Below are 16594 nucleotides of genomic sequence, written 5' to 3' on the forward strand. Positions count from 1 at the left end.
AGTAAGACATTTACAGGGGCAGATGTGGACTCTGACCACAATCTATTGGTTATGAACTGTAGATTAAAACTGAAGAAACTGCAAAAAGGTGGGAATTTAAGGAGATGGGACATGGATAACTGACTAAACCAGAGATTGTACAGAGTTTCAGGGAGAGCATAAGGGAACAATTGACAGGAATGGGGGAAAGAAATACAGTAGAAGAAGAATGGGTAGCTCTGAGGGATGAAATAGTGAAGGCAGCAGAGGATCAAATAGGTAAAAAGACGAGGGCTAGTAGAAACCCTTGGGTAACAGAAGAAATAGTCCACGTTTCACTTCCATACATGGCTACACTCCATACAAATACTTTCAGAAACGACTTCCTCACACTTAAATCTATACTCGATGTTAACAAATTTCTGTTCTTCAGAAACGCTTTCCTTGCCATTGCCAGTCTACATTTTATATCCTCTCTACTTCGACCATCATCAGTTATTTTGCTCCCCAAATAGCAAAACTTCTTTACTACTTTAAGTGTCTCATTTCCTAATCTAATTCCCTCAGCATCACCCGACTTAATTCGACTACATTCCATTATCCTCGTTTTGCTTTTGTTGATGTTCATCTTATACCCAACTTTAAACACACTGTCCATTCTGTTCAAGTGCTCTTCCAAGTCCTTTGCTGTCTCTGACAGAATTACAATGTCATCGGCGAACCTCAAAGTTTTTATTTCTTCTCTGTGGATTTTAATACCTACTCCGAACTTTCATTTTGTTTACTTTATTGCTTGCTCAATATACAGATTGAATAACATCGGGGAGAGGCTACAACCCTGTCTCACTCCCTTCCCAACCACTGCTTCCCTTTCATACCCCTCGACTCTTATAACTGCCATCTGCTTTCTGTACAAATTGTAAATAGCCTTTCGCTCTCTGTATTTTACCCCTGCCACCTTCAGAATTTGAAAGAGAGTATTCCAATCAACATTGTCAAAAGCTTTCTCTAAGTCTACAAATGCAAGAAGTGTAGGTTTGCCTTTCCTTAATCTTTCTTCTAAGATAAGTCGTAGGGTCAGTATTGCCTCCCGTGTTCCAACATTTCTACGGAATCCAAACTGATCTTCCCCAAGGTCGGCTTCTATCAGTTTTTCCGTTCGTCTGTAAAGAATCCGTGTTAGTATTTTGCAGCTATGACTTATTAAACTGATAGCGAGTGTATACCTGTCCTTTTTTCCCCCTAAGGTAAGTCTTTCCGCTCCTGGGATTGGAATGACTTTAATCCATCATTTGTATACAGCGTTCTTGATGATACAAGTGAGACTCTCTCCCTTAAAACCCACATCCTTTCGTCTTTCCCTCTCCTTCCCTCTTTCCTGATGAAGCAACCGTTTGTTGCGAAAGCTTGAATTTTGTGTGTATGTTTGTGTGTCTATCGACCTGCCAGCGCTTTTGTTTGGTAAGTCTCATCATCTTTGTATATATATATATATATATATATATATATATATATATATATATATATATATATATATATATATATATATATATATATATATAAAATAAATGCTGTCTACCCCAGTTGATAACAGCATAAGCAACAATTAAATGTATGTAAGCATATCAGTCTTCATTAACAACTGTGTTAGAATGGCATCAGAGACATCATAACAACTAGAGTGTTATACCAACGATGACACAGTTGCCCTAACACTTAACAAAACGTTTAAGATCTCCATAAAGCATTCAACGATAGTTAGCTATCTGTCACTGCTATCGATATGGTAAAAATTTATGAACTATCAGAGGTATACAACTGATGTTTCCAGTTTTATTTTATTTATCAAAAACTGTCCAACATGAGCAAAGTTACATAACACAAATCAAGCTTGGCTCAATACAGTGGCATGTCATGGATAGCATGGCCGCTCCCGCTGGAGGTTCGAGTCCCCCCTCAGGGGTGTGTGTGTGTGTGTGTGTGTGTGTGTGTGTGTGTGTGTGTGTGTGTGTGTGTGTGTGTGTTCTTCTTAACATAAGTTAGTATAAGTAGTGTGTAAATCTAGGGACTGATGAACTCAGAAGTTTGGTCCTTTAGGAATTCAAGCATATTTGAAAATTTGGCTCAATACATCAAATTTGACAGATATCTGGAAGAAAAGGCTGGCCTAAAAGAGCATATGTCCAACAAAGATAAAATTCTCTAACATTATCAGACAAATTGCAGGAAGTATGATATAAATGAGACAATGCTGTGAGAGGGTGCTTTAATCCACAAAGAAAACAAATTCTTTCTTCATTTCTTTATTACAAATTATATTAAAAGATTTCATAAAATATAGTGACTGTACAAATTACACAATGTACAAACAGTGGCATCTTATTTACAATGCTAGTAGAGGTATTAAATTAACAAGCTGCACAGTCCATAAAACACTCCATCTCAAAAATGGTTTTAAAAGAGCTGCAAGTGTGACAACAGAAAATCTCACACTAGTAAGGCAGTAATATAAATAGGTCCCACAGTTATTTTTTGGTTTCTTCTTCATTCCTTTAAAACTGTTGCTTCCCTCACAGCTGATATCCACCTAAAAAATAAAACAGTTATGTAACACCAACAGTAGTAAAATCGATTCAAAATTCAGTGACTCAGGTACATTCCGATATGAGTTAAAAAGTTGCATTCTATAATACTGTCTTGTTATACAGAATATGAAATGCTCAGCACATCCAAGAAGAGGCTATGTAGTTCTCTGCACATCAATGGCATAGGTGCTGAAAAAAGGAGCAGTTTTTTCAGAGTTTCACAAAGTACACAATAAACACAAGAGAAATTATAAAATTATATTTTTGACATGTCAATGAAAAATAGCTACAAATGTACAGTTCATGTACAACTGGTTTATTGAGGCAAAAACAGCAGCCAAGTTGCAATTTTAATGGAGTGGTCTGAATCTGTGTACTTTTTTCAACTTTTTAAAAAGAATGACATTGTTCCTCAATTATATACATCAAACATCATATCTGTGACCAATTTTCCTACACACTACTTACAAGTAGGAGTTACTTTTACTTGTATTAAATGCTTAATGTTGGTATCTTTCCATACAAAATGCATAGAAGAAACTAAAGACACTATGTCACAACGCTCACTTGAAACAGGCAAACAAATCTGTTAAATTCTCATCTTACACTAAGAAAGCCAACCAATAATCACAAATATCTCTGGCATTCAACTTTATCCAATTCTGAATAATGCAAGTTGGAATTTATTTAGCAACTGCTTAAATAACTCTAGCCGTACTTACAGTTCAGTTTAAAATGGGAGTTCCTTCATCAAAATGTGAAGGACAATGGTGCAATCTTGACTGATATTTGAGATAGAAAATGTCAAGTCAGAAACATCAATCACAAGCAAATAGAAGTCATAAATTAGGAACAACATGGAAGAAGAAATAGAAATATTACTTTATCTTTTACTAGAAACAGTCATTCATTGAAGGGGCAAGTTTCACAATGTCATCTCAAATGGGAGATATTTCTTGGTATCAATAAGAACTTAAGCAAGAGTGAATAATTGAAGATGTCCAGGTGACACGTAATTGCTTGCATACCATACTTAAATGAGATGATCATAGATTGTACAGAATAAGCACTTTCCACAATGCTTGTGTACTTTCAAAGAAAAAGTTATACTAAATTATATGCAAATATCGAAAACATCTGTCTGTTGCAAGACAAACATATAAAGGACTGAAGCAAAGGGATTTCTGAAATTTCCTTAGATATAATGTTTTCAGGTGTCCAGCCAATATTTACAGTATTTTGATTATTAATCTCGCAATCTTCAAAAAGTGCTAGAAGGAGAAAGGAAGGAAGATTAAGGTTTAATGTCACGTCACCAATTAGTCATTAGAGGTGTCATTAGAGGTGGAGCACAAGTGCAGATTCAGAAACAAAACTATTAGTGTTCTTTTCAAAGAAACCATTACAAAACCTAAGTCCAAATGGCCTGTCAGCAATTCAAATCACCTTTCCAAAAAAAGTGTTCAGTGTCTTAATCACAGGTTTCATTCCCAAAAGGCTTAGAACAAGGTCCCACACAATTGGCTTCGGGGGAGGGGCGGGGGGGGGGGGGGGGCTAATTACTGAACAACAGAATGTAATTCGTTATTCTGGGGCCATTAGCTGTAGCCCAAGGAATAAGGTAAGTACTGGTTTACAGATTATGGGCTTATTCAGCTTGATTTAATGTGTGTTTAATATATAAAAGAAATATAAACAAAGATCAGATTTTTCAGAAAATAAACATAGATCAATTGACATAAACAGATTTTTCTTAAACCAAGCTAATCTTAAAACTTCCTGGCAGATTGAAACTGTATTGCTGAACCAGGAGTTGAACCTAGGACCTTTGCCTTTCAGGAGCAATTGTTCTATCAACTAAACTACCCAAGCTTAACTCACAACCTGCTATCTCAGTTTCACTTCTGCCAGTACCTCTCTTCTTACCTTCAAAATTTCAAAAAAGTTCTTGCGCGTACCTTGCAGAACTAGCACTCCTGGTAGACATAATATTGTGGAGAAATGGCTTAGCCACAGCTTCAATGACTGTTTCAGGAACAAATTTTTACCCTGCAGTGGAGTTATAACCTGCCAGGAAGTTTCAAATCAAGCATACATTCTACAGAACTATACTGTACATCAACATGTACACAAAGAAAAGAGAAATCATTGTTGTTCAAATTTTGTGTGTGTCACCGCACCCACACCCTCCCAGCCACACCCGCACAAAAACACACACTTTTTCAGAAGTTGTGACTTTCGCCAAATAGCTGCAATGTCACCACGGATGGGAGCACGATATGACACACACACACACACACACACACACACACACACACACACACACACACACACACACACACACACACACAGAGAGAGAGAGAGAGAGAGAGAGAGAGAGAGAGAGAGAGAGAGAGAGAGAGAGAGAGAGAGAGGGGGGGGGGGGGGGGGAGGGAGGGGGGGGGGCACAGTTCGAGGTTTCCTGCATATTGTGGATTATGTAATGTGCAACTACCATTATTTATTTAATGTTGTGTGTGTTACATAATATGATCTAAACTTACCTGTTGGCTGAGTGCTCAGAATCAGCTGAAAACATAAGAGGTGCTTGGCCTTCATGTTTCAGCTGGAACACAAGTTTTGCATCTCTGCCTTCAAAGGGCTGAAAAAAAAAAAGAGGGGAATGAACTTTTCTGAACATAAAATAAACTGGATAAATATCCAGTAAAGAATATGACAATATTATGAAAAGGATAGACTGCTACTCATACTGTAGTGAAGATGTTGAGCTGCAGACAGGCACAACCAAAGAAGAGCTAAACATGTGAGCTTTTGGCCAACAGGCCTTCTCCTAAGGCACACACACACACACACACACACACATTCATGCAAGCACAACTAGCACACACATGACCACTGTCTCTGGCCAGCAAAGCAGGGCTGCAAGCAACTGCACATGAACGCATGATAGGAGAAGCAACCTGGGTGGTGGGGTTAATGGGGTTAAGGAGGAGACTGGGAGACTGGGGTGGGCAGAGAGAGGGATAGCAGGGTAGGGGTGGGGGATGGTAACGTGCCGCTTGTGGGAGCATAGGTAAGTTGAGGAGGGGAAAAAGAAAAGACTGCGAGTGCATTGGTGGAACAGAAGACTGTTTAGTGTTGGAGTGGGAGCAGAAAAGGGGAGAGGCAGGTGAAGGACAGGGACAAACGAAGTTTGAGGCCAGGGAAGTAACAGGAATGTAGGATATACCACAGGGAAAGTTGACATCTGGGCAATTCCGATACGCTGGTGTTGGTAGGAAGGACCCGTAAGAGTTCTGGAAACCACCTCAACAAACAGTGAGGTATATGGTCTAACAAAATATATAAGGAAAGAACTGCAGTATCTTGTGGTGTTGAAAGAAAGGGAGGGGGTTAATGATGAAAATGGAAACAAGAATGCAAAAAGCAATAATGGATGAAATCTGTTGGAACTGGTTTCGTGAAAGTGCAGTTTCCTGTAGAAAAGAAGAGATTAGTTTAAGTTTTATTCCAGATGATGTCAGGAGCCAAATATCTGTTGCAGAAATCATTGGCCCACAAAATGTGAGTTAATGGTATACCGTACAGCTACTTTCAATGATTCTCAATGGTTAAATAAGTATCTAGCTCAAGGCAGCTGTTGTGATCACAAATGGAGAGAGGAGAGAAAATTGTGTGGGAGCTAAGGTAATGTGACAGTACACAGATTATGGTCAAAGTTCTCTTAAAATAATAAACTTAATTTTTTTCTGGCTCTTCTTCACCAGCTGGTGGCATGGAAAAACAGATGTGTAGGGCCAGGCTCATGATATGAATTATGTAAATGCAGGTATGATTTTTTGACAGTCACAAGTGAACTGATACATCAGCAGATTTACAGTTTTATTAATAATTTATTCTTAGATTCTGAAAGACGAAAGATATTAAATTAAAAAAAATTACTTCTTTCATTTGTTCCACAGTATACCCAAGAACTGGGACAGTTTCCAGAGCGGCTACATCTTCTGAAGCCTTATATATGTACAGGACCTGATCTTTTAGAACAAACCAGTAACGCTTCCAAGAATTCTTCTTTCGCTTTAGTAACCAACCACTCATCTGTGATCCTGTATCATTGGCAGTAACCTGTTAATCAACAATAAATATAAAACATAAGTTTATTAAAAACTGTGTAATGGTCAGCTTAATGTTTTAGGTAAGTTTATAATTAGAGTTAGCATTGTAACACAGTAATGTAAAGCCATTTCACTGTAGTGCACTTAAAGTAAATTTACATCTCCAACTTCTTTCTACATCCCAGAGACCACACTCTGTGGGATACATGGAATACAAATAATGTAATCTACATCTACATTTATACTCCGCAAGCCACCCAATGGTGTGTGGCGGAGGGCACTGTCATTACCTCCCTTTTCTGTTCCAGTCGCGTATGGTTCGCGGGAAGAACGACTGTCTGAAAGCCTCTGTGCGCGCTCTAATCTCTCTAATTTTACATTCGTGATCTCCTCGGGAGGTATAAGTAGGGGGAAGCAATATATTCGATACCTCATCCAGAAACGCACCCTCTCGAAACCTGGCGAGCAAGCTACACCGCGATGCAGAGCGCCTCTCTTGCAGAGTCTGCCACTTGAGTTTGCTAAACATCTCCGTAATGCTATCACGGTTACCAAATAACCCTGTGATGAAACGCACCGCTCTTCTTTGGATCTTCTCTATCTCCTCTGTCACCCCAATCTGGTACGGATCCCACACTGATGAGCAATATTCAAGTATAGGTCGAACGAGTGTTTTGTAAGCCACCTCCTTTGTTGATGGACTACATTTTCTAAGGACTCTCCCAATGAATCTCAACCTGGTACCCGCCTTACCAACAATTAATTTTATATGATCATTCCACTTCAAATCGTTTCGCGCGCATACTCCCAGATATTTTACAGAAGTAACTGCTACCAGTGTTCGTTCCGCTATCACGTAATCATACAATAAAGGATCCTTCTTTCTATGTATTCGCAATACAGTACATTTGTCTATGTTAAGGGTCAGTTGCCACTCCCTGCACCAAGTGCCTATCCGCTGCAGATCTTCCTGCATTTCGCTACAGTTTTCTAATGCTGCAACTTCTCTGTATACTACAGCATCATCCGCGAAAAGCCGCATGGAATTTCCGACACTATCTACTAGGTCATTTATATATATTGTGAAAAGTAATGATCCCATAACACTCCCCTGTGGCACGCCAGAGGTTACTTCAACGTCTGTAGACGTCTCTCCATTGATAACAACATGCTGTGTTCTGTTTTTCTAAAAATTCTTCAATCCAGCCACACAGCAGTGTATTAGAGCAGTGTACACTGTACATCATGTCAATAAGTCTGTAGCAAATCTTGATACATTGCTAGTAGAAACACATAAATCTTGCTGGTATTACTTCTAAATTCTAGTTTTCAAATGTTAAATGAAATAAAATTATCTATGAGGGTTGGAACTTAAATAGTGGCAACTATTTATTCACAACTGATACAAAAGAGTTATGTGTTTGCACCTGTTACTGTCCTTCAAAGCAGTGACCAGTGTTGTGTAGAACCCATTGCCAGTGATGTGGAAGGCATAGTATACCATTAGCAGAGCCTGTTCTGCTGATGGTGCGAATGGAGCGGTCTACTGCCTGTCCAATCTCTGGAACAGTTCTGAAGCGAATACCACGAAGTGGTTCCTTCATCTTTGGAATCAAATCAAAGGCACAAGGACTTCAGTCTGAGGAGTATGGTGGATGGTACACTCCTTACCAGTTCCATTGACCAAACAGAGCAGCCACAGCTTGCACTGTATGCACCAGCGCATTGTCGTGCAAAATGATGGGTGGGTTGTGCAGAAAGTGTCACTGCTTCTTTCCCAAAGCTGGTTGCAGGTGATGCTCCAAAAATGAACAGTAATGCTGTGCAATGACGGCGGCATTCACTTCAGGACTGTTCCAGAGATTCAACAGGCAGTAGACCACTCCATTCACACCATCAACAGAACAGGCTCTGCTAACGGTATACTACGCCTTCCACATGATTGGCAAAGGGTTCTACACAACACTGGTTACTACTTTGAAGGACAGTAACAAGTGCAAACATGTAACTCTTTTGTATCAGTTCTGAATAAATAGTTGCCACTATTTAAGTTCCAACCCTTGTATAATGATATATTCAAATGTTGTTATGAGATACAATAAAATTTGTTTCAAATGGAGCCAATATAAGATCAAAATAAAATTTTACTGAAAAGAACTCACAACTTATCATTTTACACTGCAAAGGACACCACAAACAAGTTATTTACCAGTTTAGTTAATACTCCCAGAAAGAAATAAGTGAAAGGTAATGACAGAAAGATGATCAAATATGTTTAATGTTAACTCTGTGTACAAATATCAACTAGAGATTGCTCCCTTCCAACATAGTATCAGCTGCACAGTCAATCAAACAAGGCGAACTGCTTTTACAGAAAATGCATTGTAATCATTACTAATTCAAATTCAGGAACATTGTTGTTACTAAATGGTACAAACCAGTGTGAAAAATAGACATGTCAGGAAATGACAGATGTTGGGAACTAATATGGAGGGAAGAAAGGAGTAGTTACTGTGAATAAATGCTGAGATGGAAGGAATTAATTTAAATTAAGGCCAGGTTGGTGGCTAGAACCAAGGACATGTTGTAGTGTTAGTTCCCACCTGTGGAGTTCTGAGAAACTGGTGTCTGGGGGAAGATTCTAGATGGCGTGTGTCGTGAAACAGGCACAGAAGTCATGACTGTCTTGTTGTAGAGCATGCTGTGTTGCTGGTATACACCCTCTGCCTATGCCCATTCAACCTGACTGATAACTGGGTGGTAATCATGTTTTTATAAAAGGCTGAACAGTGTTTACATAAAAGATGAAATATGGCATGTATTGTTTCAAAGGTGCTCTCCTTTGATAGTATATGTTTTGCCAGTTACAGGGGTGGAGTAGGTGGTGGTAGGAGGGTGCATAGGGCAAGTCTTGCAATGGGAACAGTCACAGGGGTACAAAGTATAGGGTAGGGAGATGGGTGCAGAAGGAGCATAGTGTCTGAAAAGGATATTGCGGAGATTGGGAGGGTGACGAAAAGCTACTCTAGGTGTGATGGGCAAAATCTCAGACAGAATGGATCTCATTTCAGGGCAGGATTTTAGGAACTTATGGCCTTGTCAAAGTAGCTGATTAATACATTCAAGACCAGGATAATACTGAGTGACAAGTGGTGTGCCTCGAAGTTGTTTTTTGGAGGGATCAGCACTACCAGGATTGGATGTGATGGCCCGGGAAATCTGCTTTTGTACTAGGCTATTGGGATGTTGGGGTAATTACATTCAGTGAAGCCTGAGGTGAGTATGATGGTGTATTGCTGTAAAGAGTCTGCATCTGAAGAAATACGTTTGCCTTGAATGCCAAGGGTGTATGAGAGGGAACATTTGACATGGAAAGGATGGCAACTGTCAAAATGTAGATACTGTTGTTTGTTAGTAGGTTTAATGTGGGTGAAAGTGTGTAGCTGGCCTTCGGTAAGGACAAGATCAACATCAAGGAAAAAGGTATGGGATTCCGAATATGACCACATGAAATTTAATTGGGAGAAAGTATTTAGAGATTCCAGGAATTTTAACAGGGTAGCTGCACCATGAGTCCATATGGCAATGACATCATCAATGTATCTATACAAAACAAGGGGCTGAAGGCTTATGAACCCCAGGAAAGCCCCCACCAAGTAGCCCATGAAAAGGTTGGCATAGGAAGGAGCTATCCTGGTTCCCATGGCTGTACACCGCATCTGTTTGTACATCGGCCCCTCAAATGTGAAGTAATTGTTGGTAAGTATAAAGTTGATTAAAGTGAGCAAGAAGGATGTCATACATATGGAATCAGGAGGGCATTGACTAAGGAAATGTTCAGCTTCAGACAGATTATGTACGTGGGGGATGCTGGTATAGAGGGAAATGGCATCAATGGTGACAAGCAAGTTGTGTGGTGGGAGTGGCATGGACACGTACTTCAGATGATCTATGCAACCTCCTAACACCACCTATTCAAGGCCTGTAACTGAAAAAACATATACTATCAACGGGAGAGGCACCTGTGAAACAACACATCATATTCCAGCTGATAAGTAAACACTGTTTAGACTAACATTGGCATGATTACCACCCAGTTATCAGCCAGGATAAATGGGCATGGGCATAGGCAGAGGGCAACACACTATATCCTGCTGCAGAGCATGCTCTACAACATGATAGCCATGGCCTCGGTGCCTGTTTCATCGCACATGCCATCTGGAATCTTCCCCCAGACACCAGTTTCTCAGAACTCTGTAGGTGGGAACTAGCACAACATGTCCTTGGTTCTCGCCACCAACCCTGGCAGTAATATATGTTAATTCCTTCCCTCTCAGCATTTATTCACAGTAACTACTACTTTCGTCATTCTATTTTAGTTTTCTACATCTGTCATTTCCTTGCCTGTCTATTTTTTGCTGTCCCCTTCCCACCTCTGTTACATACAGTGCACTTAGCTTTTCACTCTTATTAACTCATGTATGATGTTTTAGTAGTAATCTCTGTCTTGCATACTGCCCTGTCTTCCACCTTTAAGGCTTTCAAATCTTGTCCAGTGCAGTCCCCAACCATCAGTTATTCCTTCTCATACCATCCGGTAAGCCTCTCCTGACACAGGGTTCTGGGTAACTTTTCTGAACTGTACCCCTTTTCCTTAACCTCTCCAGCCCTTTTTCTTCACCCCTCTTCCTTCCCCTTCAACTCTTCGGCCAGAAGGAGCCACTGGCTCCAAAAGCTTGTAAAAGTTAAACGTTTTAATGCTTGTGTTCTCGTGCTGCCGCTTTGTGAATAGATTTTTTATCTATCCATTTACATTATATTGTCAATAACTGATTATTTTCGTTGTTATATTATACAGCCAATAACTATTTATACAAAGGAACACTGACGTGATGGTCCAGTTATCACATTCATTTCACTTTCTAGGACTAATAACTCAGACAAACTGATGAAATGACACTTTTAGCCACAGCAGATTTGATATACATTATGAATCTTAAGATTTTGAACTATTAAAATCTGAAAAGTTATGGGGACTGTCCACATACTGTGACAAACCTTGCAATGATCTTGCAACTACACATAAATATGGGACACATTGTGAGATTGAACATACTGACTCCATGAAGGTGGTATCACATAAATGACTGCCAAAAATGAATAATATGACTCAAATATACAACATCTCTTCCATAGAACAGTTGGAAGTGTTTCCAGGAAAAGAGTTTAAAACCACTGCACTCACAGAACTCCCTAAGGTGCTTGTCATGTAGCCACACCCAAGGGACTTATGTAGATTATTGTATGCTACAGATGTAGTGAGGGATATCCCCTTTTCATATCCTATGAGAGCTGTACAAAGGATCAATGTGCTATTCATCTGAAAGGATTTTGGAAAAGTGCAGAGAATTTAAATAAAAGTGGCTTGCCTAACTTAATATATAAAAACATAAGTTAACAGGTATCATAACTAATACAAAGCTATGATGATTGATGAGTGAACCAAACTCATTGTAATAAGTCTCCTGCATTAAACACAGCTCAGTGGTAACGCCTTCATGAAGCTATTATTGAAGCACAGGCAATATTTCCATCCCCACCCATAATACCCAAAAATCCTTAATAACGTGAAAACTAATTAATTAACTGAATTCCAATGAAATGGTCTCAAAAACTTCCTCACCCTTTTACATCGCTCTATATCAAACACACACTTTAATAATGCAAATTTTAGGCAAAGCCATGTGCTTAAGGTATCCTAATATACAGAAAAGAGCAATTAATGTTTGTTTGGAAAGCAAATTTGTAATACATGGGAGCAGTTAATAAAAACATCACTACCATGCTAAATGACACAGTAATCTTTGAAAGACTCACCTCCAGCAGTCGCTGTGGAACGTATTTCTTAAACTTCCTTCGGCCATTGGAGCCCAATTTTTTAAAATGTGATTTTATTTCACAATATTTTTGACTAAGTTCCTCATAGTCAGTTATTCTCAGCTCAGTTTCAATGCAGTGTTTCATTCTTCCCTCATTCTGAAACTCTACAGCAAAAAAAATGGTTAATATTAGAGACATATTTTGCCCAATGACAATTTAGAATTGCTTTAATGTAAATGCAGCATTTTTAATTTCTTTATGTCCTGTATTCTATACTGCCTTTTAATAATCAGACAGCGATAAATTATGAACAAGGTTGATACATAACAAACTAAATTTCAAAAACAAATTTCCAAGTTTCTTTTTCCTTTTTAGGATACACTTTTTACTGTGTTTTCCACTTTGCTTCCCAGCATAAGTTTTCATTTCCATTTTATATTTGCTCTTCATCAGATTACTTCCTGCCTTCTTTTTTCCTTTGGTATATAAAAAAAACTTTTGTCTATATTCTCTGCTGGCAGCAAATCATATCATATAGCTCTTTCACTACTCAAACAATCTCACTTTTACACAAAAGATATTCCACTTTTATTCCTGACAGATTAAGAAAGAACTAGGTAACTCGGAAAAAGAATGTGTACAGATGTTGTTTTAACAGTGTGCAACAGATTAAGAGTGCATGAAAGAACATAACTCTAATCATACATGGGTTCCGTGGTCACTATTTTTCCAATTTCAGCATACTTCACGGACGAAGAAGGTCCAGTCATGAGGTGCTGTTAGCCACTTATAATTTAGTACCAGTCATAAATTTTCCTAATGAAGTTGCTCCAGATAGTAGTTCCCTTATAGATTACGTAGTCGTACAAGTTGAAATTAAGAAACACATGCCTGTCTTGGGGTATATGGATTGTTAGATTATGATGCACAGTTAGTTCAAAAACAATCAAAAAACAATGAGAATGATTTATGACAAAACTGCTGAAGATTTTAAAAAAAGCATAAAAAAAGTTGGCCGAGGTGAAGTTTATGATGAACCTAATACTAGCTCTAAACGAAACATTAAAAAATTTGTTGTATTTTAATCCCTTTTTGAAAACAGTTTTCCTAAAAGATAATTAAATGTAATAATGAAAGTCATTAAATAAACCCTGGATGGCTACAGGTACCAGTCTCTCTTCACAATGAAAATGGACAAATACCAAATAAACAATATCGTAAATCAGCGTGGCATTGTATCATTGCGATGTTTCGATGAGTTTCCTACTCATTATCTTTAGGTGAAGTGTTGGGTTTATGTCCAGTTAAGTTTCTTTACAGCTACTGGACTGAAGACTCCTCTTCCAAGGACCCAACAGGTGCGACAATCGTGCCATGACAAGAGGTGGTGTGGGGCCCCCACCACTGGTAGAAGGGGGCATCCAGGTGTCTAGTCTTGGTGCTGGCTGTCTGTTCTACCCGCATGCCTGTTGGCATGCACAGCAGCTTTGACTGTTTACAAACAAACGTGTCTTTCATTGATACTGTGATCTGCCACTGCAGACTTGTCAGTCTGGCTGAGGTGAATGCACATCACATTCTGAACAGCACTGCGAGATGCATCGCTGTATCTGGCCAATGTACTGTGTGCTGCGTTAGCAACTGATGCTGTAGATGCCAGAGGTTTGTATCACTAGTTGGTCTTTGTGCGATTGAAGCATACTTTTTGTTTTAACCATTGAGCAGAAAATAGTTTTTGAAGCTCTGTTTCTAAATTACCCTGGCATTCTTGGCTGTGGGCAACACTGCTTATGGAAGGAATGCCAAGCACTTCATTTCTGCTTCTAGTTTGTTTTATTTCTTCTTCTTGCTTGACAGGAGAGCATATGTTATTTGTTCCTCTGAGTGGCAGGTCTTGCACAAGGGTTCGTGCAGATGCTGCAATTCCATAGGCAAATTTTCCTTGTCGCATATAACTCACTCTCTGTGTACCATAGAGTTGGGCACAGATTTGCACTGTGCTGGATGGTGGCAGATACTGGCATTTAGGTACAGGGCTGTGTGTGTCTTCTTCTGACAGACTGAATATCCTAGCGTTCCATCAGGGTTCTTCTTTATCAGAATGTCTTGGAACTGCAGGAATTCATTTTCTTCCACTTCAATTGTGAACCCGACATTATCAAGTAAGCTGTTAAGGTGGCACAGAAATCCTAGCAGGTTTTCTTCACTATGTGGCCAAATCATAAAAATGTTGTCCGCATATCTGTAGAACACCTTTGGTTGCAGGCACACAATTTTGATAGTTGTTGCCTAGAAGTGTTCCATGTCTAGGTTAGCTTTGCCTGGCAGTAGAGGGGATCCCATGGTGACTCAGTCTATCTGTTCATGGAACATTCCATAACATTTTAAGTAAGTGGTGACGAGCATACATCAAAACAGTTCCACTGTGTTGCTATTAAGGTGATTCTAGTAACACCATGGAATCTTTTAGTGGTACCCACGTGAAGAGAGATGTGATACTGAAGCTGACTAGGAGACCACTGTTGTCCAGGTGTATCTCTTGAAGCACTTTCACAAACTCTGTTCAGTTCCTAACTTGGTGTGGTCAGTAACCAACAAGAGGTTTCAGTAGCTGTACCAGATGTTCGGCCTGCCACACACTTGTATAAATTCACCAACTGACCATGTGCACCCTCACTAAAAAGCAACTTTCTCCTATAAAAAAACTGTAAAGCTCTTTAGCACTCCACACTCATGCACAAGAAACGCTATTGCCAGTCCTCTCAGTTTTCCACACTGGAACAAATACTTCAGGGATCACTAAGTTGCCAAACACAGATGTCAAAACTACTACTGAATCAGCATCTCCACTTCAGAGAGTCAATGACTCCAACACCCTGGAGGGCTACTGCCCAACTACTCGATTTCACGAGCTCTCAAACGCCTCCAAAAAATTATTTCACTTTCAAGCTTTCCAGTTAATCATAATCAGGAGCAGAATACAGACATTTTCAATGGCCATTTCCCACTCCTGCTAATAGAGCTCCCATAAGGTGCTGCTTACTAGCTGGCTTTTCACAAAAATGGATTCTATTCCTACTGTACCATGAAGGATAAGCTACTTTCTCTTTCTAGCAGCATGAGGGCTTTGTCCTGAAAGCAATTTCCTCTACAACAACACTGGTAGATTCAGGAGGTATGACCTTTAAAGAGTTTTTTTATCTTTTTCAGAATATTTGGCCACATAGTATTGTGCTACCGAACATTGCTCATAATTAATGCCTGATTTCCTGAATCACATGCTCACCGCACTTTCTCCTATCCCAAACCCTTTCAATCTCTCTTTTCACACCTTACTAACAAACTGCGGACCATTAGCCAACAGGACTGCCTTTTGCACAGCTACCTTCAGACAAAATTAAACTAACAAACATCTCATTAAAGCCTTTCTGGTAGCCCTTCTCAAACGGCCACTCGGTAAAGGTCCTGCCAGATGCACACACACCAGTTTGAATGGATACTATGGAATACTATTTTGCATCTCTCCCACGCCTCTTTGAATATAGGACTTAGTTACTTGGCGAAGATATCACATAGTTTTGTTTTACATACTTGTCTCAGTGATAGGTAGAGTGTAAAGACATGGATAGTATATTTCTCACCTTGGAAGACCCAAAGTCACCACACTTTTGTGAGATGCCCTGACGGTTTTCATGATTACATGTTCAGGTATGCAAAATCTCCAGTGATTTGAATTTCTGAGATCTACAGAACAATATACCATTGAACATTTGATAGTAAAATTTCTTTAATTTATTCCTCTCTCTTGCCATATACAACCAGCTGTATTCTATTTAGCCTTTCATCCTTCCCTTGCTCCATGATTATAATTATGAATTTACCCTGTATTTTTTTCTGACCTTATGCTTTCAGAAATACCATGACTCAGATTTCTTTTCCTTCCCCATTACCTTCTGCTTCTATTTCCCCATCCATGACATGCAATGTACATAGTGCATCTGTTACCATGTTGCCTCTCCCAGGTCAGTAAATGAT

The 16594-nt window shown here is 39.3% G+C and overlaps 1 protein-coding gene across 10 annotated transcripts in view; it reads right to left on the bottom strand.

The window, feature by feature from the left end:
- Positions 1 to 2266: 2266 nt before the first annotated feature.
- Positions 2267 to 16594, bottom strand: part of LOC126183341 (uncharacterized) — a 191445-nt gene continuing 177117 nt past the window's right edge. For all 10 annotated transcript variants that reach the window (XM_049925213.1, XM_049925220.1, XM_049925221.1 and 7 more), the window contains 4 exons: positions 12557 to 12723; positions 6507 to 6689; positions 5108 to 5205; positions 2267 to 2566 (listed from right to left, as the gene is read on the bottom strand). In XM_049925213.1, coding sequence (XP_049781170.1) covers positions 2524 to 2566; positions 5108 to 5205; positions 6507 to 6689; positions 12557 to 12723 — 491 coding nt within the window. In that variant the 3' untranslated portion in view covers positions 2267 to 2523. The remainder of the gene's footprint in view (positions 2567 to 5107; positions 5206 to 6506; positions 6690 to 12556; positions 12724 to 16594) is intronic.

The sequence above is a fragment of the Schistocerca cancellata genome, chromosome 4 (genome assembly GCF_023864275.1).
Source record: "Schistocerca cancellata isolate TAMUIC-IGC-003103 chromosome 4, iqSchCanc2.1, whole genome shotgun sequence".
Classification (NCBI taxonomy): domain Eukaryota; kingdom Metazoa; phylum Arthropoda; class Insecta; order Orthoptera; family Acrididae; genus Schistocerca; species Schistocerca cancellata.